Source organism: Phyllopteryx taeniolatus, chromosome 13 (assembly GCF_024500385.1).
Source record: "Phyllopteryx taeniolatus isolate TA_2022b chromosome 13, UOR_Ptae_1.2, whole genome shotgun sequence".
Classification (NCBI taxonomy): Eukaryota; Metazoa; Chordata; class Actinopteri; order Syngnathiformes; family Syngnathidae; genus Phyllopteryx; species Phyllopteryx taeniolatus.
Genome location: NC_084514.1, coordinates 9,606,455 through 9,630,000, shown reverse-complemented (window position 1 = coordinate 9,630,000; position 23,546 = coordinate 9,606,455). Strand labels below are relative to the sequence as shown.

The window sequence follows — 23,546 nt, the reverse complement described above, 5'->3', positions numbered from 1 at the left end:
GTCATTTTATCAGAATCAACTCATTAATTCCAAGAAAAAAGATATTTTACGAGACTTTTTTTGCAATCTCTCCCCTTCCTCTAATGGCTGCTGCATGTTTTCCATCTGAGCTGTAGTGTCCACACAGGATGCAATGGTTAAATCCATCGCTCTCTGCCATAGCATAATTTGGACTTAAAATTGTGGTCGTTTTTTGTTTGTATCCTTTGTTTCCTATAAGGACGACAAACTTTTGATGTTGCACTTTGCTAAGAAGAGATCTGTACAAGATATTTATTTTTGCACTTGCAGCTGTTACGGTCATCTTCAGTTTCTTAATACTGTAATCTTTACTGAAAGTTACTTGTGTAGTTAAAATATGATAGGCTAATATAAATAGGCTATTTTTGAACAATACTTTCGATAATGGGAAAAGAAAAGAACAGTTGAGTTCAATGCTCTGTCAGCTGACAATTCAATGGCCCGCTGTATTAGCACAGCAGGAAACTCTACTGTAGCTTCGATGTCACTTCCGCTCTGCAGCTCGTAGTGATTTTGACCAACATGGCGGCCCCTTACGAAAATTAATTAATCCATTTAATTCTTATTCCACAAATGCAATATTAATCAGAGGAGTGTGCTTTGACTAGCGCTGTCACATACAATGTATTATTGCTTTCAAATTGTCGGGATTTAGTTCCCCTTTAAAGAATTGTGATGTTCAAGAGAAAGCATGGGACATTGTTCTGGCTACTTTGGTCGCTTTTCCAGGGCTGAACGTTGCGTCAGCAGAGTAACAAACAAAGCAAAAAAAGGACTTGAATTGACGCTTCGGAGGCGTTTTCATGGCGTTGAAAAATGTTCCCTCGCGGCCTCGCAAACTGGAACGCTTTTGTGTGCACAAATCCAGTTCCTTCCTGCCTTTTGAAGACATGGAAACTTCTTTCCTTCTTGCGCACAAATGTTTTTGGGTTGTTTTTCCATAACAGCGATTCTTGTGCTTTCGTTGCGCTCTGGACTCTGAAGTGATGCCGTCCTCGTGTGGGGACCTGTTGCTGCCTGTGCTTGTTACTTCTGAATGTCTCAACTGTGACTCAGCGTTTTCAAATGCCTTTTTTTTTTTTTTCTTTATAAAGGATACACAAGTATGTCCCCCCCCCCCCCCCCCCCCAGGATTTAAAAAAATTGCACATTTGTCAGTGGTATGCTTTTGTCAAAATACTCCAAAGATCAAGAATTTGAGACATTATTTTACAGCATATTTCTTGCTGTGGTGATTTTGGCTTCTTTTAGGGGTGGAGCTGCCACTACCCGCGCCATATACAGTGGATATAAAAAGTCTACACAACCCTGTTAAAATGCCAGGCTTTTGTAATAGGGAAAAGAAAATTGACCAAGATGAAGAATTTCTAAACTTTTTGCTCCATTAATGTGAACTATAACCTGCATAACTCAATTGAAAATTATGGGTGGGACTCTATTTTTAAAAATCATCAAATTAGTTAGAGGCCTTGTATTTAATTAATCGCAATTAATCCCATTTTAATCATAATACAGTATTTGTCCTAAAAGGCAACATAGTTTAAAAGCATTTCAGTGGAGACTGAATCAAATAATTGACAGAGACAGGAATATTGTTAACTCTGGAAAAACGCATTTAATTGCATTTCAATACAAAACAGTAGAAAAACTAATAAAAAAAATATCCCTGACCAAAATTAAACAGAGCTAAATTTGAAGCGCCTTTTTTTTTAAATACATAATTGCCTTTAAATGTGTGGGAGTTGCAAAGTTGGATGGAATTATACACATTGTATACATGCGAATGCAGGTGCTCTGTTTGGTGCTACAAGCCGAGCCCCCAGGGAGGGTTTGACTGCCTTGAAACCCTAAAGGTCTTTTGAAACCGTAACAGTCTTGCAACCCTAATTTACAACCCTAACCTTGCCTTGAAACTTTAATTTGAAACCCTAACCCTGATTTGAAACCCTACTTTGGAACCTTAACTGTGTATAGAAAACCCAATTAAAATCCTAACCCCTACCTTGAAAGCCTAATTTGAAACCATAATGCTGTTTTGAAACCCTAACCCTGACTTAAAACCCTACCGTGAAACCATAACTCTCTTGAAACCCTAACCCTGATAAACCCTGCTGTGAAACCGTAACCCTATCTTGAAATCCTTATCTGAAACCCTAACCCTGTCTTGAAACTGTTCTTTGAAACACTAACCCTGCCTTGAAACCTTAATTTGAAACCCTAACCCTGATTTGAAGGGGCCCTATTTTGAAACCGTAACCCTGTATAGAAACTCTAATTGAAACAGTAACCCTGTCTTGAAACCTTAGCCCTGATTTGAAACCCTGTCTTGAAACCTTAATTTGAAACCATATCTGATTTGAAGCCCTACTTTGAAACATTAACCCTGTATAGAAACTCAAATTGAAACCCTAACCCTGTCTTGAAACCTTAACTCTGATATGAAACCCTAACCCAGTCTTGAAACGTTAATTTGAAACCATAACCCTGATTTGAAGCCCTACTTTGAAACCCAAAACCCATTTTGAAACCTTAAACCTGATTTGAAACCCTACTGTCAAACCGTAACCTTATCTTGACCCTACATTGAAAACTTAACCCTGTAGAAAGCGAAATTGAAACCCTACTTTGAAATCCTAACCCTGATTTAAACCCCTACTTGAAACCCTAACCCTGTTTTTTTCAGTTATTTTCCAACATATGACTTCCTTTTTCAATAAAATTTCATCTTTTCATTTGAGAGGTAAAATAAAGACAGTGCGAGTGTTCCAATCACATTTATTTGTAAGGCACCAGAAAAGCTCCCTTACTGCTAAAAGCGCCATGCATTCCTTCTTGTCTTTGTTAGCGTAGTACACTCTTGCTTTCTTTCAAATATTCACTTAGACATGGTTTGTTGTTTTCCACTAATTTTGCACAAGAGGATTAAAAAAAAAATCACAAAGTGAGAAAACGACTTGCAGAACTTGGACAAAAGAAAAAAGAAAAGAATGATGCGCGCGCGTACACACACACACACACACACACACACACACTTGCTCTTCATGATACACATGTTAAAAAGCAGCTTTGGAACGTACAAAAAATGCTTTAAAAATATGTATATTGATATATTCATATGTATACAAATTGGCCCTTCACAGTAAACAAACGCACACAAAAGATGATTATTACTATCATTAACGTTATCAGAACACACAGACGACACTTAAGTGCTTTTACGGAAAAAAATATACAAAATAAAATACTAAAAATAGAATTAAAAATACAGTAAAATGAAAAATACACAAAATAAAAACTAAATTAAAAAAAAATGTATAAGTGTTTTTTTTTTTTTTTTTTTAAAGCTTCCCAAGTGTTTTTAAGTCAAAGCTCGCTGAACTCAGTGTGACATCATTCCAAAAGCCAATGACAGTTCATCCGCCGCCCCCTGTTGGCCCAAAGTGGAGACGTCAGTTCTACCTCCACAATGGCGACAGACAAGCCTTGCATATTTGACTTATTTGATGTGAAAATGTTCAATTTGACAAGACTCAAAATGTAATACGACAATTTTTTGAAAACTCCATTTCAAGTTTGCCTGATGAAGAGTGGGCCAACAGGCGGGTGGGAGGGAGGGGCTGCAGCGAGCATACGGACATAGACAAAAAGGTGCAAAAAGAGAAGAAACCAAAAATGTTTTCATTTTTACAAACACGTGTGCTCGCATACTCAGACTTTCACTTTCTCTCGCTTGCACACACACCTCTACCACGCACGTGCGGACACACACACACTTTTCTCAAACACCGTCAAACTAACTTTCCAACACACATGCAGACTCATCCACCAACTCAGTCACACAGTCGCGCCGTCTACTGTAGTGTGCCCGCACAAGAGTTAATTTCTTCTTTTTCAGATAAATGTTTGAATGGACTCAAATGTCTTTGGATGGGATTGAGGTACGCGGACAGGCCAGTGGTTGGTCAGCCACTTGCAAAAGGAACAGGAAAAAAATGGTGTTTCGTCAAAAGTGACAAAGGGTTAGTTGGTTTGTCTCCGTTAAGCGTGTCATTAGAGGCGAGCGGACTCCACTTTGATTTATGCCGTTACAGGTGAAGGAGGAATGAAAGTAAAAAGTAACATTTACCCTTCTACGCTTTATTTTTTCGTTTTTACACTTGTACATTACAAGCGTGAATATGTACACATTATGTCGAATGAGAACAAACAGTCTGCGTTCTTCCGCCGCCTTCGTTTTCCAGCCTTTACCTGCCGTCGTCTAGTCGGACTTGTCGCCGTCGTCGGGCCTGGGCGGCGGCCTGTCGGCTTGGGCTTGGGCCTGGGCGGCGTCCCCGCGGACCTTCTCGTCCTTGGCGGCTTGGGCGGCCTGGCCGTGGGAGTAGTTGGCCAGGATGGAGGACAGAGACAGCAGGCCCGAGCCGGACGAGGCGGCCGGCAGGCTGGGCGGAGTCAGGCCCAGAGGGAGAGGAGCCACCGGGAGAGCCAGGCCCTGGAGCTGGGACAGGTGCTGCACCTGGAGCTGTTGCTGCACACACAGGAGGACAATGGAGATCACACATCAGTAGTACCGTCACGTACCACTTGGATTTGTTCTGTGACCCAGCTCGGAACTCACCTACTCAGAGAGCAAATCAATTTTTCCCATTGAAATTTTTTTTCAAACATCTTTTTAATGAAGAAAAATAAAATTGTAATTATAAAAAAAAAACATGAGAATGTGAATAAATTCAGTGGTTTCGTAGAGCGTAACCCCTGAACTAATTTGGGGAACAGGTGCTAAGGAGTGCTAAGGAGTTCTTTCGGTCACGACCCACAGCTCGTGACCACAGGTGAGTAGGAAGGTAGATCGACCGGTAAATTGAGAGCTTTGCCTTTTGGCTCAGCTCCTCCTCCACCACCACCACCACGACAGACCGATACGAAGCCGGTCGATCTCCCGCTCACTTGTGAACAAGACCCCACTCGGGGCAGGATCTCCTCCCTGACCCGGAAAGGGCACGCCACGCTTTTCCGACTGAGGACCGTGGCCTCAGATTTGGTGGTGCTGATTCTCATCCCGTCACTGATGGTGTAGTGGTGCATTTGCCTGACTGTGATGCAGACAGCGCGGCTTCAGTTCCCACTCAGTGTCGGCGTGAATGTGAGTGCGAATGGTTGTCTGCGTCTTTATGTGGCCTGTGACTGAAAGGCGACCAGTTCAGGACGTAGTCCGCCTTTCGCCCAAAGTCAGCTGCAATAGGCTCCAGCACCCCGCGACCTTGAACAGGACAAGTGGTATGGAGAATGGACGATTCTCATCCCAGCAGCTTCACTCTCACGGTCCGCAGCCACCGGGCTGCGGACCGTGAGAGTTAAAGATCACGGCTTGATGTTATTTAACTCCGCAAAAGTTGCCGCTTTATGTGAACAAAAAGTAAAAACTTAAGAGAAAATTTATCATTTTATTTTAAATAGCTCAATTTTCCAAGACTCTTTATTCTAATTAAAATCATAAAGTTGTAATTTTAGGAGGAAAATATTTTTTGGAAAGCTAAAAAAAAAAAAAAAAAAAAAAAAAAAAAAAAAAGGGTTTGACAAAAATGGTCATTTCACTCATTATTTATTCAACTTTAAAAGAGTTACAACGTGACTAACCCGTATGATGGAGTTCATCTCAGGGGGCGTGACCTGCTTGGCTCTCTCGATGGCGCCCATGACTTGCTGCTGGTGCTGAAACAACCACACAATTTTACAAGAAAAAAAAAATCTGTACACGTGTTTTTTTTCTCAACTTAATGAGAAAAAAAATTATAATGTGAAAGGATGGACTTTTTTCAGACACCAAAGAATTTAATTTTAGTAAAAAAGCTAAGTCGCTTGATGGAAAGATATATGCATGTAAAAAATGTTTTTACCTCCCGGAATTTTTTTCTTTCAAAATTCACAGGAAAACTTTTTTTTTTTTTTTTTTTTTAAATATAAATATGACTGATGACTGAATAACAACCATCATTAATTTCTTTTTGGTTATGTTTTCTCTAATGATAATGCTTTTCTGAAATGCTTGACCGTTTAATATTAATAATTTGAATCCCATTAAAATAAAATTAAATGTGTGAGTGAGTGAGGGAAGAATGGAACGGGAGATCGACAGGCGGATCGGTGCGGCATCTGCAGTGATGCGGACTTTGTATCGGTCCGTTGTGGTATAGAAGGAGCTAAGCCGAAAGGCGAAGCTCTCAATTTAGCGGTCGATCTACGTTCCTATCCTCACCTATGGTCACAAGCTGTAAGTTGTGACCGAAAGAACGAGATCCCGGATACAAGCGGCCGAAATGAGTTTCCTCCGCAGGGTGTCCGGGCTCTCCCTTAGAGATAGGGCGAGAAGCTCTCGGTCATCCGGGAAGATCTCAGAATAGAGCCGCTGCTCCTCCGCATTGAGAGGAGCCAGATGAGGTGGCTGGGGCATCTGATTCAGATCCCTCCCGGACGCCTCCCTGGTGAGGGTACGTCCCACCGGGAGGAGACCCCGGGGACGACCCAGGACACGCTGGAGAGACTACGTCCTTCGGCTGGCCTGGAAATGCGCCGGAAGAGCTGGATGAAGTGGCTGGGGAGAGGGAAGTCTGGGCGCCCCTGCTAAATCTACTGCCCCCGCGACCCGACCTCGGATAAGCGGTAGAAAATGGATGGATGGATGTTATTCTTATGTTACCTACATCGAAAGATATCATAAAACCCCGTCATTACAATTGGAGTTATTTTTAAAGCCATACATATTCAAAGTCACAATGTAGGGACAAAAATAACTACCCTTCACTGCACTAAGTGTTGACTTCGATAATGAAAAATTTATTTTTATCCGACTACTTGATTAATTGATAGAATAATCAGTAAAATATTTGATAGTTGCAGCCCTACAGCCATCATAATAGTACGACTTTTTAAAAGGTTTGACTAAAGCATGCACGCTGCCCACACGCACACACACACACACACAGAACCAGTGTACATGCGGCGCATTTACCTCCTGCGACAGGTATGGCAGCACCTGAGCGCAAATGCCGTTAAGTCTCTTGACTATTTCTGCCTGAGTAGGAAACAAGAAAGTGCCAAAAATGAGAACACAACAACTACATGAAAGAATATTCAGAATGTTTACCTGTTTGTGCATTTCAATGTTCAATCCGTATGACATTTCGTAATACTGAAACACACATAAGACACACATCTGTTAATACGTCAGGTGTGATCCAAATTGACTTCTTATTCATAGTCTCACCATGATGTAGTGACGCTGCATCTCAGACTTTTCCGACGCCAGCTTGTCACATTCCAACTTGAGACTAGACAACACACACCAGTAAAAAAATAAATATTACGAACGACGACGACAACTTACTGGAAAAACTTAATAGTAATAAACAGACTCTTTCGGATGAAGATAGCATAAAATGGCTGCGTGGTTAGCACGTCTTTGCCTTTTACACGGAACCAAGGGAGATTTTTTTTTTTTTCTTGCAAGAATTTTATGAAGAGTATAACAAGTCAGGTTAAGTAAAAAAAAAGCTGTGAATGTGTTTATTTAGAAGAAATATATCACAGTGGTACCTTGATTTAAGAGTTCCCCAACTCAAGTGTTTTGGAGTTACGAGCCGTTGCTTGGTCGTATTTTTTTTTTTTTTGCTTTGTGCCAAAATTTGAATTATGTGGGAGCTTTAAATAGATTGCCTCTTGAGTGAAGTGGGGGGGGAATGCACTTTGAGCCATTTATTTAATGGCTCAAATAGTCACAAGAAAAATGCATACTTTTAGGAGAATAGCAAGTTTATGAGGGAAAGGAGTCCTAATTATAGGTAACTTGTAAAGGTTTTTTGTGTGTTACCTGTGGTATTGTGCTTGAAGGAACTGGAACTCATCTTTGATGCGATCACATGAGTCAGAGGTGGTGAACTTGAGAGCTTGTCCGGACTGAGCCGACGCCTGCTGACAAAATCATGACAAAAGACTTTAGCGAGGCCAAAAAAAAATACACAACATTTACCACTCAGTTAAAAGGCCGCTTTGCCAGCAAACATACAAATACAAAAAAATAACTATATAATTACTTAGGGTAACAACCCCCCCCCCCCCAGAATTAGAGAAAAAAAAAATTATCCCCCCAGAATTCAAAGGAAGTCTTAAAAAATCTTTAAAAGAAGGTAGAAACACCATTTTATATAAAAGATTTTAAAAAATTCTGGTGAGGAGAAGAAAAATTTACTTTTTAGTCATCAACAAACATGAAAAGTCCAGTTAGCTCGATTCAACCGATTACCGTGACCTGGATGACAGACTATCTAGACAGACTTGCTTTTGTGAAAGAAAAAAAAACTATTTTGGTACAAATATTTTCCAGAATTATAAGGAAACATTATTTATATTTAATGTAAAAAGTATTTCATATTCACAAGTAAAAGGATACTTTTAAGAAAAGAAAAAAAAATTTGAAAAAGATTTTTTAAATTCATGTAAAAAAATCTTGAAAAATGTATCTAAAAATAAAATAAGTAAAAATCGTACATGAGAATAAATACAGCGGAACCTCCAAAGACGAACTCCCTTGAGTTCGAACAAAACATGCCTGAAAGTGGCAAAGACCTTTCCACTTGAACCACCGTCGTACATAGGCGTGATCAGCATGTTTTGCTTTTTTTTTTGTAGTAAAATGTCTCATTCATTTCAATTGGATTTTTCTTTTTACGGCAAATGTGAAATTCTGGGGAAAGTGGGAATTTGGGTCATGTACAAATAGTTTCCCGAATGTCAGGAATGAGGTGATCATTTCTCATTCTGATTTTGACGTTGCAATGAATTGAATCTGTTGGGAAATATGCACGTTTAACGAGGACCAAAGTAGCAGAATAATAACTTAAAGACATATTTCAGTGTGTTATTGCGCTTAGACGCTCACAAATGAACGATAAGTACCAACTGTATGGGAATGGTGGCTGTTTGTTCACATCGGCTAGCAGATCCAGTACAGTGACCGAGATTAGGCTAGGCCAGGCTGACGCGTACACACACTCACGAGTTGGCGAGCTAACACACGTTTCAACGGGGGATGTTACCGTTACGTGGACGTAAGTGGCACAAAGAGGCGAGGACGCCACGCCAGGCATTGGTGGGGAAAGACGCCGTTTTTGACCTGCGGCGTCAGCTAGCGAGCATGCTAGCGCGAATTAGCACATTTTAGCATAGCCGCGCTAGCCGAGCGACTTTGACGAACAACGACTCACCGAGTGCCTGGATTGAGGAAACATCATGTCAGCAGCAAGCTAGCAGTAGCGTCGCTCGCTCGCCGAGGAGTCCCTCTCCGTCGCGTCGAGCCCCGAGCGAGCTAGCTATCCGGTTGAAGCAAACGCGTTCCCGGATATGTGACTTTTAAATGATTGCTGTTCGCACTTTGTACCCTGTCATCGTTGGAGAGGAACGCTCGTTTAGCGTTAAATCGACTCACGCTCACCGACACCTTCTTTGCGACAAGAGACGCTTAAACAGTAGATTTAAAATATTAAAAAAAAAAAAAGGCTTTACAAAAGAATGAGTTTTTGGGGTTTTTTTGTATTAACGTTACGCCTCCCCACGGGAAAGCCTGACTGGATACACATTAGCTGCCCTGCCTAGAACACGAGTGGGATTCTAAATAACGCACGCGCCCGCCCAGGACTCTCCTGTTTCCAGTCTTCTTCTGTGGTGTTTTCTTCCCGACAGCGCCCCCGTGGTGAAAAGATGTACTGAAGCCAATTTAGGCCGCAGTTGCAAGATGCTGTAGGCAGGGTCGTAGCACCAAATTCTTGGCCCCCATACGTCGGCCTCCAGAAGGGCCGTCCACACCACCCCTGCCTCCCCGCACACATTAACTCTATGCCTACACATGGGTAATTGGACGTATGATCGGCTAGCTGTTGTTAGATTAATGATAGATAGATAGATGGATAGATAAGGAGGGATGGATAGATAGGTGGACAGATGACAGCTAGAGTAATAGATACGTATATGGATAGGTGATAGATGATGGATAGATGGATGATGACTGCACAAATGGATGGATACAGATAAGCAGAGAGGGATAATTAGATGTACAGACTCCATAACATTAATTCATCAAAGAAAAAAAGTGATATTTAACCAAAAAAAATTTTTTTTGGGGGGGGGGGGGGGGATTTTGATGTACAAAACCAATGGGACAAAATTGTAGCAAATGCTACTAAATCCTTGCAATAGATGACACGTCAACCACACAGCCACCATGCAATTTTACTTGTAATCACTAATTTAATTATATTAGTATGATTTATAATTTATGTATAGACAGTCGTTATACTGTATCCTTATATCATATATAGATATAATTGTATACTGTATACATTGTACACAATCAACACAGTATCTATTATATGTTGACTTGATTATTATTATTTTTTTTAAAGCAACCACACATGATCAACAAGTATAGGAACAAATTTATTTCAATGCTTAAAACAGATAACCTTGTCATTATGTTTCTCTCTTTAGAAGGCGGCGGCGATAATGATCATACGTCATGTTCGAATGAGGATCAGGCAACAGTGGTCAAGAAAAGCAACATAAACACACAAAAACATACAAAATATGGCAAAGAGTTATGTGTATATTGATATCCGGCCAACTGGAGCCAAAGGGCTTCAGTCAATACATCCAAAGCCACTCGCTTGTAAAAGAAACAGTACATGCAATAATTATAGTTTCTTATTAAAAACAAAACAAAGAAACAGCAAATTATCCTTTGAAATGTTCTTAAACATACCCACTTAATCATCTATCTTTTTAGTCTCATTTCAAAAGAGCGGGGTGGAGGGCATGCGGGTATGGGGCATCTCAGGTTGGCGGTGGTGTGTTGGCACTTGAAGACGCAGCCTGGTAGGCTCGCATCATACAACCGATTTTTTTTGTTTACATTGGATTTACAATTAAAAAACAAAAAAAACACCACTCGACATTTGATCTTTTTAAGAGGGAGCAAGGAGGGGAAGTGGTCCTAAAATCATATAAACAATAGCGTTCTGGTAATTTTTTGAATGTACAGAGAAATAAGAGCATCAAGGCAACAAATAAGAAAATAGTTGTAGTGAGGAAAATAAAATGAAAGACTGAAGTGTCATGCAAAAACCATCCCAATTTCCTGCTCATACACTGTGTGTGTGTGTATATACTGTATAAATGTAATGTACTATACTGTATAAATTTAAAATGTGCCAAATAGTACACCACTGTGCAACATAAACTAGCAAAACAAAAAAAACAAAAGTTGTCAAATGTTTTTTTGCACTCGACACGCAACTAACAGTTAAACATCGTTTGCTCACTTAACATTGGCACCCTGGCACAAGCAGAAGCTTAAGGTAAAGTGAGGACAAGAGGCCAGTAAATTCTACGGTTACGATGGTGCATTTAAGTTATCCAGAGGGGAAAATAAAACAAAATATACACACACACACACACACAAACCCCAGATCTCAATTAGTTTCCTGCCATTGAATTGAAATGAGTGGCTAAAATAAAATAGAGAAAAGCTAAGGAGAGCTTAAAAATAAAATTATCATGAGAACTGTTAACACATACACACACACACAATTAATGAGAAGCAGTAAGTCGAATACTTCGATAATTTCCCAACAGTTATAACCACACAAAAAATACCTTTCAGTTGTGTTTTAAAAAAAAAAATCTGATATAACCTGCACAGCTTTTTGGCAATTAGCTAACATGCAAATACTTAATGCGGCTGTAGTGTGTGTTTTGTAATACATAAATGTACTGCATGGGGTTACTAGTTGTGGCTAACACTGCAAAAGACCAAAAATATCCTTACTTCAGGGTGGGGGGGGGGGGGGGGGGGGGGGAATAATAAACACCTTTTGGGTTTGCCTCAACTCATACTAAACATCTCAATTTCTGCATGTATTACTGTTCTCCCCCCACTGTGCTAGCCCTTAATGAGGATGAGAGAATGATAAGTCACATGAAAAAGACTGAAAAAGTTCATAGGTACATCACTGGCACTACTAAAGCAAGCCTGGAAACATGCAAAAAAAAAAAAGTAATAATAAAAAAATAAAATAAAATACAGAGCCAAGAAACCCAAAACACTTTTGTAATGTACATTTTCTAGGTAGGTAAGCGTTACAGCGCTGTCTCTATATGCATTTATAACCTAAAGGTAATACACTTTTAGCTGCTTTCTTTTTGAAAAAACTAATGTAAGGGCTCCTTAGAGAAAATGGTTGGTGGCGACGAACGGAAATCGTCGCCAAATAGAAAGCAGAGACACTTAATCCTTACGATACCAGACATTCCTTGTTTTTCTTTTCTACAGCAGTTCAGACTCAAGTAGGACTGTCATGAGTAGAAACAGAGTGCCTTATTAAACACTGAAAAAGAGCAGGCAGAATTATCAACACCTTCAAACCTGGTCCATAAATTAGATAAATTAAAAAAATAATTAAAATCATCACCATATTATATATAGACTGCTAATTGACCACTCGGCTCTGTGACGTCTGCTTTTATAATCAACAAAATACAATATCACAGTATCAATACTATTCATAGGGTGGGGGGCGGGAACGGTGCTCACCAAAGACACTAACCTTTTTTTGTCATCGTTGTTGATTTTATGCCAAAGACGGTGTACCACAGAGCATTTTTGTACACTGCTGTCGTGTATATGTATTTACAAACAAATATACGCAAACAACACTTATTTTCAGATGTCAAAGATGGTTTGTCACCCGCTCCTTGTCCCTCTTACCACTCAAAAGCAGCAATCGTTCTATTTGTCTAGTTTTAAAACAAATTGACTATACAGTAAAAAACAAAAAGTAAACAGAAGCCCATCCTAATATAAAATAACGAGTGCGCGACAGCGTCAGGAAGTGTCTGATTGGACCGTGTGGAGTGAAAAGGCATGTGGGGGAAACTAAATTAAATCAAAATACATAAAAAATGTCCAAAAAGATACCTCTCTCAAATAGATTTTCTTGTCATTAATGACGTTCTTAAATTACGTGTTCGTATTCCTTTTAGGCTGTGATTCGCTAAATTGTAGTCGCGACAAATTACATTAAAAAACATATTTCTTGCCCCTCTCATGCTGTTTGTCTTAGATGTCTTTAAATATACCAGGGGTGTCAAACATCGGCCCATAAACCTGTCTGATAGGAAATTCAATCTGGCCCACAGGGTGAATTTAAAAATCAGAGAGAGAGAGAGAGAGAGAGAGAGAGAGAGAGAGAGAGAGAGAGAGAGAGAGAGAGAGAGAGAGAGAGAGAGAGAGAGAGAGAGAAAACAAAAAAAACAAAAAACAATTATGCTCATGTAGAAAATTAGGTTACAATAATTCCTAGATCTTTGTTAATTTAATTTTAATTTGCAATACTATATTTTTTCTGTTCCAAACAGTTATGACTTAAAAGTTTTGTGCCTTTATATAAAATCATTGCAATTAGTTACGATGCAAAAAAAAAAAAAAAAATCTGAGGTTGTTCTTAATATTAATTATGCTATGACTTTGTTAGTTTAACCCCCCTGACATCAAATTTGGCTGTATGTGCCCCCCTGAACTACAATGAGTTCGACACCCCTAATACAATATAGCTACACTTAAGAGGTTTTCTTTCCTTTTTTTGTTGTCATTTTTCTGCACAATTGCACATCTCACACACTGGTGGGTACATTCATCGATGTGGAGGTGGAGACCAAATCCCGTGGTGGCATTCGTCTCCCGGCGTCCCTTCCGGTCGGTCACTGTCTCAGAGTCAGGTGTGCCAGGCCCATCGAGGCAGCTGTTTTCTCTGACACAAGCTGGCCAGCAAACCAGGAAGAAGCGCAAGGTGTTTTTTTGTTTTGTTTTTGCAGGGGATCTTTGAACGTGCTGGACAAAAACAGGTGTGTGTGTGTGTGTGCATGTGCGTGTGTGTGCGTGCGTGCGTGTTGCGTTAAAAGTAGAGTGCACTCGCAAAAGGAGGTTGTGCAAAAGGAGAGAGAGAAGGGCTCGGGAGGGCTCAAACCAGGTTGTACTCTTTGAGGTTGAGCTGTAGGATGGTGTCCTTGACGGCGGCGAACACAAAGCGGATGTTCTCAGTGTCCGTGGCGCACGTGAAGTGGGAGTAGATGATCTTGTCGCTGTCGGGGTTTAAGTCCACAAACATCTTGAGGATGAACTCCCGCGCTGCCTGCGCATCCCTCTGTGGACCTGGAGGAGGGCACACGTGGACGTCATGAGGTTCACAGTAGGGATTGGCAGTTAAATGGGCCATTAATTGATAGAAGTTACTTTTTAAATTGCCTGTACAGTGAACGCTCAGCAGGGACCATCTATGAGTTTTTTTTTTTTTTTAAATGGCCTATATTATTATTATTATTGTTTGAACCCTAAAAATAACCCAAACTGTGATCCCAAAACACTTGAATACTATTTCTAACTCATCTTACAACATTACTCTTAAAATTGATGGCGTAGAGATTATTTGATTTCGAAAAATGTTGCACATCTTTTTTTTTTTTTTTAATTTTTTTAACTACCGTTAATGTAGCTACTAACTCACTGCCTTACATTTGAGCAAGCCTAGCCGAGCAGGAACGGTTAACAAAGAGTAAGCAGATGTCTTTGGTTGGCCAGGAAATTGACACAGGATGTATGTTGGATGCCCAAATGCAGCCTGTTTAAAAGGGAACGAACAGTATTCACTGGATGAGATTCATTTTGGATAACATTTACAAAGAAACCTTAAAGTCATTCAGAATGCTGGTGAGACTATATGGAGGAGCTAGCAGCGGACTAGCCCTACTTACGCCTGCACCTACATTAAGTGAATATTTCACCATCCCGTCACAAATCAACCACTGCTTTACTATTTAAACACCGTATGACCAATACTGACTTTAATCAATTAAATTTTTTTTTTTAGAAGTGTTGAATGAGCCATTCTTGATGGATTCACAATCTTACCATCAAACTCTGGGAAATAGTCCACCAAGTGTGAGTAGGAGATCTTCTCCTCTAACAGATCCTTCTTGTTGAGGAAGAGGATGACTGAGGAGTTTTGAAACCAGGGGTAGGTAATGATAGTCCTAAACAGAGCTTTACTCTCCTCCATGCGGTTCTGATGAGCAAAAAAAAATGTTGGGGTTTTTGTTTATGATTAACCGCCCGTGATGGGTAAGTCTGAATAAACGAGTTTGTGAGGTGTGACCTCGTTGTCGGACTCCACAAGGACTTGGTCGTATTCGCTCAGTGCCACCAGGAACATGATGGAAGTGACGTTCTCGAAGCAGTGGATCCACTTCCTCCTCTCTGACCGCTGACCGCCCACATCCACCATCCTATAGTGCGGAGCGTGAGGGTGCGCAAATGAGTATTCACATGCGAACATAATGTGTGTTCACTCGGGGTGTGACGGTACGTGTAGTCATGTTCGGGTATTTCGGGTACACAATTCTCACATTTATTGAACACGAAAAAGTAAAAGTTACAAGTTATAATACCTCAAGAATTTTAAGGAAGGAAAATGCTTAAAGCATGTGAAATGCTCCTCCACAAAAATTGCCTGGTGAGAAGAAATATCTTGGCAGACAAAGAACAAGCATATTTTGCTTTGCTTTGACATATTTAATCTTGGATAGATTTTAGTTTAGTACAGTGCAACACATTAGGTAAGGGACAAAAAGTGTAACTCCCTTGTGGTCTAGCCATACATTGACCTTAGAACCAAGGTACGAACCGAACTGTGATCTTTGAAGTACCATTACACCCCCAATGTTCACCGATCATTGACCGAAGTATCCCAAAAGAGCTACAAGAAGGATTTTGTTTGCATCGACAGGTTTTGAATCCATCAAAACAGACTGACGTGTATGGGTGCTGTTTATACAGAACACCAACACTGGAAAAGCTGGGTTTAAATGTGTCCATAGAATTTTTTTTCTTTGTTTACATCTGAGAAAACCTAAAGAACACATGATGGATTCAACCCCTTTAGAAGCAGATGAAGCAGAAATCTTAAGGGAGTTATGTGCCATGTGTGTAATCTCATGTGAGCGAGTCATGCATGCCACCACCAAAGCATCTCACTTTGAAGAAGGTACTGTATAAGTTTAAAATGGATGCCACCCAGTTTGGGAAAGTCAAGGTTTTCCTGAAAGGCATTCATCAGTTACCCACTTCTTGCAAAGTGAAAAGTCAACACGAGTGTCTCTAGAAGTTGCGAAGAATGTCGACGGGGCAGAAGGTGAGCCAGAATGCATTTTATTTTTTATCTAGATGACTAAAAACGGCAGGCGGAGAACCCTCTTGAAGACACAGAAGGAAAAGACAGTCAAGGACAGAAACTATGATAAATGTGGCACCTCTGATGATGTGACAAGTCACTTTCGTAGCAGGACCTCTCCTATGTCACCTAATAATTATTTAGACAACAATCAGCCACTGCTTTTACACTAGCACACCAACGCTCCGTTTTAATCAAACTAGTCCATTTCGGTTTGGTGAGAGCACAGTAATCAATTGGTCCGAGACTATCTGGCAAAAGAAAAAAAAAAAAAAGAAAAATCAGTTTTCGTGCCAAACAGCATTATGGTAACCATGGTAAACAGATGAGACTGACTCGCAAAGCATACATGGCATGTCTTCATTTTGTCACGTTACAGAGTATAATTGCCCAAGATGTCCCCTTAAAGTGCAACTGACTATTTGCCGGTGTAGTAATCCTGATCGCTTGATTGTCCATACGATTATTAAAACTATCAACAAAGGTCAATTTTGCTTGATGCTGCCCTTAGTGGTGCGGTTTCCGCTCTTTGGCCAATACACCAGGAGTGTCATACTAATTTTAATCGCAGGTCATGTTTTTTCCTCAAAGGGCTATTTTGACCATGAAACTATATAAATGAATAATCGCGGTCTCATATTATTACATACACACTAGTGATGCATCGAAATGAAAATACTTGAGCAAAAACAGAAACTGGGGAGCCCAGGGCAGAAAACCGAAACACCAGAAGGGATTATAAATCTTTTTTTCGCTTTTCATACAAAAAAAAGCTACACAAAGCGCTTTACATTAATACTCTTAAATATTTATCATTTTTATTTACTGTAAATTTATTTTCCCATTTTCTCCAGTAACATGTTAATTCATTCATCATTAACTATGTAATGTACAAGCTCGCACGCCGGGACCAGCAACGCTATTAGTTAGCAGCAATAAACTACGCGTAATTTTGGCCGTTTTATTTTAATAAACTACGTTATTTCGGCTGTTTTATTTTGGTGACAAAAGTCCGAAACCTTGGGCCGTTGCACTTTTTTGGCCCAAATTTTGGTGCATTACTAGTGCAAACCAAATTTATTGATAACGAATAGTCATAACTCATAAAAAACATGGACACAAGTCAAATATTTCAGATTTAATACTGGGACAAATCAAGATTATTTCCAGTTTTTACATATAGGGGCACTCCATTATTTCACTCGAGACTTTTTCTGATTCATCAATGCAACACTGGGCCAAAATGCCAGAAAGTGGGGTTCAGTGATAGCTTAAAGTAAGTAGTGCTTTAGCTTGTCTGCCTGTGCATCAGCAATTTATTTATCATCTTTCATGACATATTGATTGATTTGATGGATGTTACTTTGGATTTAGACCATGATTGCACTATACTTTTTTTCTAATCCTAGTTGGTTTAATTTTTTTCATGTAACCTAGATGTTACTGACCAGTATCCAACTGATGAAACTGGATAAAAGCTAGGAACAGTACCTCAGTTGTTGATAAGTGTCATTATAGCTCCTCAAAATCATTATATTTGGAAAAATTCCAAAATCTGAGGGGAAAAAAACAATTTCTGTGAAAACAAGTATGAGAAAGTAGTAATAATTGCCAAGATTTCAATCCCCCAAATTGCATTGTAACCATAAAAATCACTCACCGGCGAAATGACAGAAATTGAGTTAACCCACTGTAGTTCTAAGTGGCTCAATTTTGGTACAGATTTTAGAAAGAAGCATGAGGTAGACGGACAGGGTTTGCTTTAGCGGGCCACATAAAATGATGTGGTAGGTCGGATCTGGCCCCCAGGCCTTGAGTTTGACACTTGTGCCATACACCAAACCTTATTGTTTGGAATCTTGTGACAAATACAAGAGAGTGATTGCACGTGGCTTGCATTTGGTTGGCCTGGATTCGACTTTTCACCATGTGAAAATACAACAAACCAGGGAAGGGACCAAGTTTAGAAGCCCAAATGAGTGGGATCTGAGAACACGAATGTTGTGTTCAGCCCTGTGGTCTGGACCAAAGTAGAAAAATAAATAAAATTAAAAACAGTTTTTTTCCCCCTCCATCCAACCAAAACTTGCCAAGTAAAAAATAAATCTTACCTGTATAAACTGTACATTATTTGTGATTTCCCTGTGTTATTTGCTGGTCATTTAAACACGGGCCTGAGTCTTTGGTCTATGCAGTTCACACTGAACTGCTCTCATAATTATCATCGGTGTCAGTCACTCGGAGTCCTACAGGTATGACTGTGGGCCCCCACATACTCGCGGTTTGGCAACCACAGATTCACCTATCTGCAGATTTATTTTTCTTTGTTTTATGGGGGGGGGGGGGAACCCAGCAAATGCTTAGCGGTGATTTATCCCCACTTCAATCATTTTTGGGTTTAAAAAAAAAAAAAGAAGAAAAAAAAAAAAAAACGTTTATTATTCCGCAATCATTTTTAACTGTGAACTTCATTTGAGGAAGTATTTTTTATTTGAAGTCATTTGGACAGTCAGGTGTACTTTACATCTGGTCTCAGGCTGAGCCGTTCACGAACAACTCAGTGATTTGAAACACTGATTAAGAGATGTGCAAATCCTCCAGAGCTGTTTCCTTGATGAGGTCGTGCGTCAATCTTAGGGGAATTTCAGGTCCCAGTTTCATTAAGTCTTCATTTGAGAAGTCATTCACTTGAATCCTTCACAACTATTACAAATCCTTGTCAAGCGGTGATACAAATGACACCAATCGAGTGACTAATCATGCAAACAGATGCACAGGTGCAAGCCAGGAGACCAGGTGAAGCATGGTCTCTGCTAGGTTTGACGGCACAAGGCTGCCCTCTGGTGCTGGCCCAGTCCACTGCGGCCCACCGAGATCTGGGGCCATTATAGGCCCTGCAGGACCCACTCCCCCAAAATAGCGTATTCCTCCAACGCGGCGAGGACGACCTGGTTTCTTATGCCAGCCATAAAGGAAAAGAGGCGATGAGGAGGTGACCCATTTACGACAATTGGGCACCAGCATGTAGGACTTTGTGTTCGCTTTCGATTGTACAGTAGTACACGGTAGAGGATATAAGGATGCGAGGGAGGGACATTAAGATATGGTTCATTGGACAATGAGTTAATGGGGTCAGTAAAATAAATAAAAAATGAACATGTGAGCCTGCCATCTTTCTACCTGAAAATGATGCTCTGCAAGTCGAACGGGTACTCTATGATGCCCGTGGTGGGAATGCGCACCCTGAGCACATCCTGCTGAGTGGGAAGATAGCTGCGATCTGCAATGCGATCCAGATCGGAAAGATAGCTACAGGGTGAGCCGGGCAAAGAACAAAAACAGACACACACACACACAAAAGAAAGACAGGAAAACAGTTACATAAAGCATGATAGGTAATAGAAGCAACCCCCTGCCAAGTGTGGAAGTGTGGCTAGATCCCATCAAGGAAGCTTCGCAGAAAAAAGGCCAGTACTCAGATTGAAAACAAAAAGGGGGTTAGTGTCACTGCTCCACCAACACTGTTTCGGAGACATGAACTTTGATAGCCTCAAACTTGAGTATTTGAGTAAAGCAGGGTACACACAAACTGACAATCAGGACAAATTTGAGCATTTACCACCCACTCCAATCAAAGTCAGCAAAGAATATTAAAGAATGATAAATTGTTCTCACTCTTTGCAGGTTTTCAGCATTTATTTTCAAACATGTATTTAGAAACAAATCGCTGAAATCACTTTGCAAGGACTTTGAGGGTAATAAAAAAAAAAAAAGTCATCTGAGCAATAATCCTGTGGTGTGGGGGGTTTAAACATATTTTTAATTTTTTTTAAAAGAATATCCTGAGTGGGTGATCATCCTATGGTGTGGGGTGTGCTTACAGTGACTTTGTTAAAACCTGTTCAATAGAGTGGAACCTTGATAAAACGGACCCTGATATCGGATAAAACGGTCCATCACGATTGAAGAAAGTGTCCAAAAATTTCCCAAGTTTCCATTCGTCACTTAAACTCACAAAGTCTGTTCGTTAAAGAATTGGCCGCTGTTGTTTACTGGCGCTGCGGCGCAATGCCAAAAAAAAAAAGAAGATCCAATTCCAAAAGACGCGTCCCCGTGCTTACGTGGCTGCAGTGATGAATGTGGGGCATTGATGTGGCCGCCATGTATGTCATGATGGATATTTCTATTGATTGATTCATTGAACACTGAGAGATCAGCATAGCGCCAATGTTAACTCTGAGGAATACAAACAAGTCTCTGGAGTCTGGAACATGCTATTTTTGGTACAGGAACACTTTTGGTTTTTTTTGTCAAGCCGTTCGCCTTTGACAACGGATTTGGAGCTAGGAAGCACACAAATTCCTTGCGGCTCATGAAAGCGTCTCGCCTATGATGAGTACTGTACCTCCACAATATCACCGTGACCAAGTACACCAGCGTGGTAAGTTTGGATAAAATGTGATACTTTCAAACATTTACAAGCTTTTTTGTTTATTTACAATAACTTTGTACTGTACTGGGCGTTTTAGGCCATGAATAAAACAATAAAACAATAATTTTGTACTGTACAATAATATGGGTGCATATGGCCTAAAAATGTACTTCAATGTAACGTACAATCGGCTAGATCAGATGACGTACCCGCCCCTATTAGGTTGTTCTAGCGAGCTTCTACTGTACTTCTGAAGACAAATCCTTGTGTGTGTGGTCAACACAGAGTAGCCAATCAAGAAACTTGCAGCTGATTCTGTTTGTATAACGTGTCACACACGTCATTCACCACAAACAAATGACAAGGAGATGAGTTCATAATTTAAATTATTTCACCAAAAGAGCGAACAGTGGGCCTAGTTTCTTCTATTTCTTCTTGTTCTACTACTTCTTTTATATTCCAGCATTTTGGATGCCCTGTGGTTTTGTGGAGTCTCTCACAGATTAGTCTTCGTACTATGACAGACATGGTTAGGTGTGTCGTGTGCTCTGGTGGTCACATCAATTACACCACACCCTATAAGAGCAGCAACAACACACTTTTATTTTTGCCTCATCATTTTAAAAATCAGTTAAGATGTAAAAAGAAAATCAGTATTTGTGTACCCCACTGTAGTTGACCATCCTCAGCTCTTTTGACTTTGTGAATTCTGTTGCAGACAGCGATGGTGGTATCAATGACAAAAGCAGGAAGAAAGTCAGTACTTTGAAGCTGACAAAGAAGGTTTTGGACAATTGTCAAGGTCAAGGATGACAGGAACCCCATTTCTACAGCTTCCTGAAGGATCATTAACTTTGACATTGTTGCAAGCCTTCTTCATCAGGTATGAAGTGGCCCATCTCAAGCCTGAGTGCAGCATTTGGTTTCGAACCTTGGGGCCAGAACTTCAATACAAATTAACACAAACCACTGACATCTGGTCAGGCTAAACAACGTTTGGCGCACACGCTGTTTGCAGGGCAGGTTTGTGCCACATGTTGTCATGTTATTCCAATTGTGGCCATGACAGAATGTTTAGCTTCCGTCCATCAGTGGATTTGCACCAAAGTAGTGGTGACGCTGCAGTCGTGGTATCACATCAGGGGTACCTGAAGATGACATTCTCCAGATCAAAGGGGTACTCTATAATGCCCGTGGTGGGAACACGGACCCTGAGCACGTCCTGCTGGGTGGGGACGTAGCCGTCGGCGGTCACACGGTCTAAATCGCTAAGGTAACTGGAGATATACATGTGGATAATAGCAAACACGTAAAGTGTTGTGAAAAACTATTGGCCCCCTTCTCAGATACGTATATTTTTGCATAGTATCCCTACTTTGTTTAACCTCAAACAAACAAAATAGAGAAATATAACCCAAGTGAACTTAAAATGCTGTTTTTAAATGGTGATTTAATTTATTAAGGGAAAAACAAATTGTCAAAGTTACCTTGCCCTGTGTTAAAAAGTAATGGCCCGCTAAACCTAATAATTGGTTGGGCCATCCTTAGCAGCAACAACTGAAAACAAGTGTTTTCTATAAGTGGCAATGAGTCTTTCACATCTCTGTGGAGATATTTTGGCCCACTCTTCTTTGAGGTCAGAAACTGATGGCTGAACATTCTCCTTCATGATTTTCCTTTAAAGAGCAGAATTCATGGTTCCTATCACAGAAAGTTGTCCAGGTCCTGAAGGAGCATAACAGCCCAAGACCATCACACGACCACGACCATTTTTGACTGTTGGTATGATGATCTTTTTCTGAAATGCTACATTTACGCCAGATGTAACGACACACACCTTTCAAAAAGCTCAACTTTCATCTCGTCAGTCCATATGATGTTCGCCCAAAAGTCTTGGGAATCATTCAGATTTTTTACTTGCAAACGTAAGACAAATCTTTATGTTCATTTTGGTCAACAGTGGGTTTCACTCTGCCATCGATAAAAAATTTGCCCAGTCTCTCCTTATTGTTGTGTCATGAACACTAACCTTAAGTGAGGCAAGGGAGGTCTGCAGTTCTTTAGAAGTTGTCCTGAATTCCTTTGTGGTCTCTTGGATGACTCATTGCTGTTCTCTTGGGGTAATCTTTGTAGGCTGGCCACTCCTGGGAAGGTACACTACTGTTCCATGTTTTCTCCATGTGAGGATAATGGCTCTGTCTATGGCTCGCTAGAATTCTAAAGCTTTATGTCTGGATCAGACTACAAGACAAATGTGGTCTTTCACGATTGTACTATGTCAGACTACTGCCATCAAATCTTGCTGTATCTCAGGCAGACGGTGGCAACACTACACGCCATGTATTCCGATACCACCGCATCCCGTCTTTTACGATCATTGGGCTTCATCTTGTCAAATCAAGCACTGTCGGAGAGGTAGAACCAGAAAACGTGTCACCGGTCAATGTGACCGGATATACTTGTTACCATGGCGATGACAACAATGCACCGCGCCAATGTATTTTGTGTGTGTGTGTGTGGAGGGAGAGACAAAATAAGGAAAAGCGTGTGGTGGTCGTCACTGGTGCTCGGGAGAGGATGTTCATTCAAGGATTGTTTGAGGTATGTTCACATACTTGTAATACGATACGGCTCACAAGCAGGCAACCAAATGTGATGTAGCCTTGCAAGCTACTGCTCGCACTAACAGTTGTAAGCAAACAAGCGGGCGTTCTGTCGAATCATGCTCTAAAGCTTCGATAAACATTGGTTTGTGCGCGTGAATA

At 40.5% G+C, this 23,546-nt stretch overlaps 2 protein-coding genes across 5 annotated transcripts in view; both read right to left on the bottom strand.

Annotated features, from left to right (window-relative positions):
• Positions 1–2,779: 2,779 nt before the first annotated feature.
• Positions 2,780–9,703, bottom strand: LOC133488351 (TLE family member 5-like). 2 transcript variants are annotated; one of them, XM_061796095.1, is made up of 7 exons: positions 9,279–9,703; positions 7,886–7,986; positions 7,283–7,346; positions 7,163–7,207; positions 7,028–7,090; positions 5,656–5,730; positions 2,780–4,546 (listed from the first exon to the last, which is right to left on the bottom strand). In XM_061796095.1, exons 1-7 carry the CDS (start codon positions 9,303–9,305, stop codon positions 4,280–4,282), a joined length of 642 nt encoding a protein of 213 aa, XP_061652079.1. In that variant the 5' UTR covers positions 9,306–9,703; the 3' UTR covers positions 2,780–4,279. The 2 variants fall into 2 exon arrangements, with proteins under 2 accessions (XP_061652079.1, XP_061652080.1); XM_061796096.1 differs by having other exon boundaries at positions 7,886–7,983; positions 9,279–9,700.
• Positions 9,704–10,493: 790 nt separating this feature from the next.
• Positions 10,494–23,546, bottom strand: part of LOC133487760 (guanine nucleotide-binding protein G(q) subunit alpha-like) — a 35,551-nt gene continuing 22,498 nt past the window's right edge. Inside the window, exons 4-8 of one of the 3 annotated variants that reach the window (XM_061794845.1) lie at positions 21,930–22,058; positions 19,530–19,658; positions 15,276–15,405; positions 15,032–15,185; positions 10,494–14,275 (exon numbers count right to left, since the gene is read on the bottom strand). In XM_061794845.1, coding sequence (XP_061650829.1) covers positions 14,085–14,275; positions 15,032–15,185; positions 15,276–15,405; positions 19,530–19,658; positions 21,930–22,058 — 733 coding nt within the window. In that variant the 3' untranslated portion in view covers positions 10,494–14,084. The remainder of the gene's footprint in view (positions 14,276–15,031; positions 15,186–15,275; positions 15,406–19,529; positions 19,659–21,929; positions 22,059–23,546) is intronic. The other 2 variants (XM_061794847.1, XM_061794846.1) reach the window with 2 other exon arrangements.

Bases quoted from the DNA above. Each gene is read 5' to 3' on its own strand.
- LOC133488351 (XM_061796095.1), bottom strand. From the start codon at position 9,305: ATGATGTTTCCTCAATCCAGGCACTCG. The intron at 7,208-7,282 runs GTGAGACTATGA...TGTGTGTTTCAG, and splicing joins TGCAGCGTCACTACATCATG to TATTACGAAATGTCATACGG. The intron at 5,731-7,027 runs GTAAATGCGCCG...TGGTTGTTTCAG, and splicing joins TGCCATACCTGTCGCAGGAG to CACCAGCAGCAAGTCATGGG.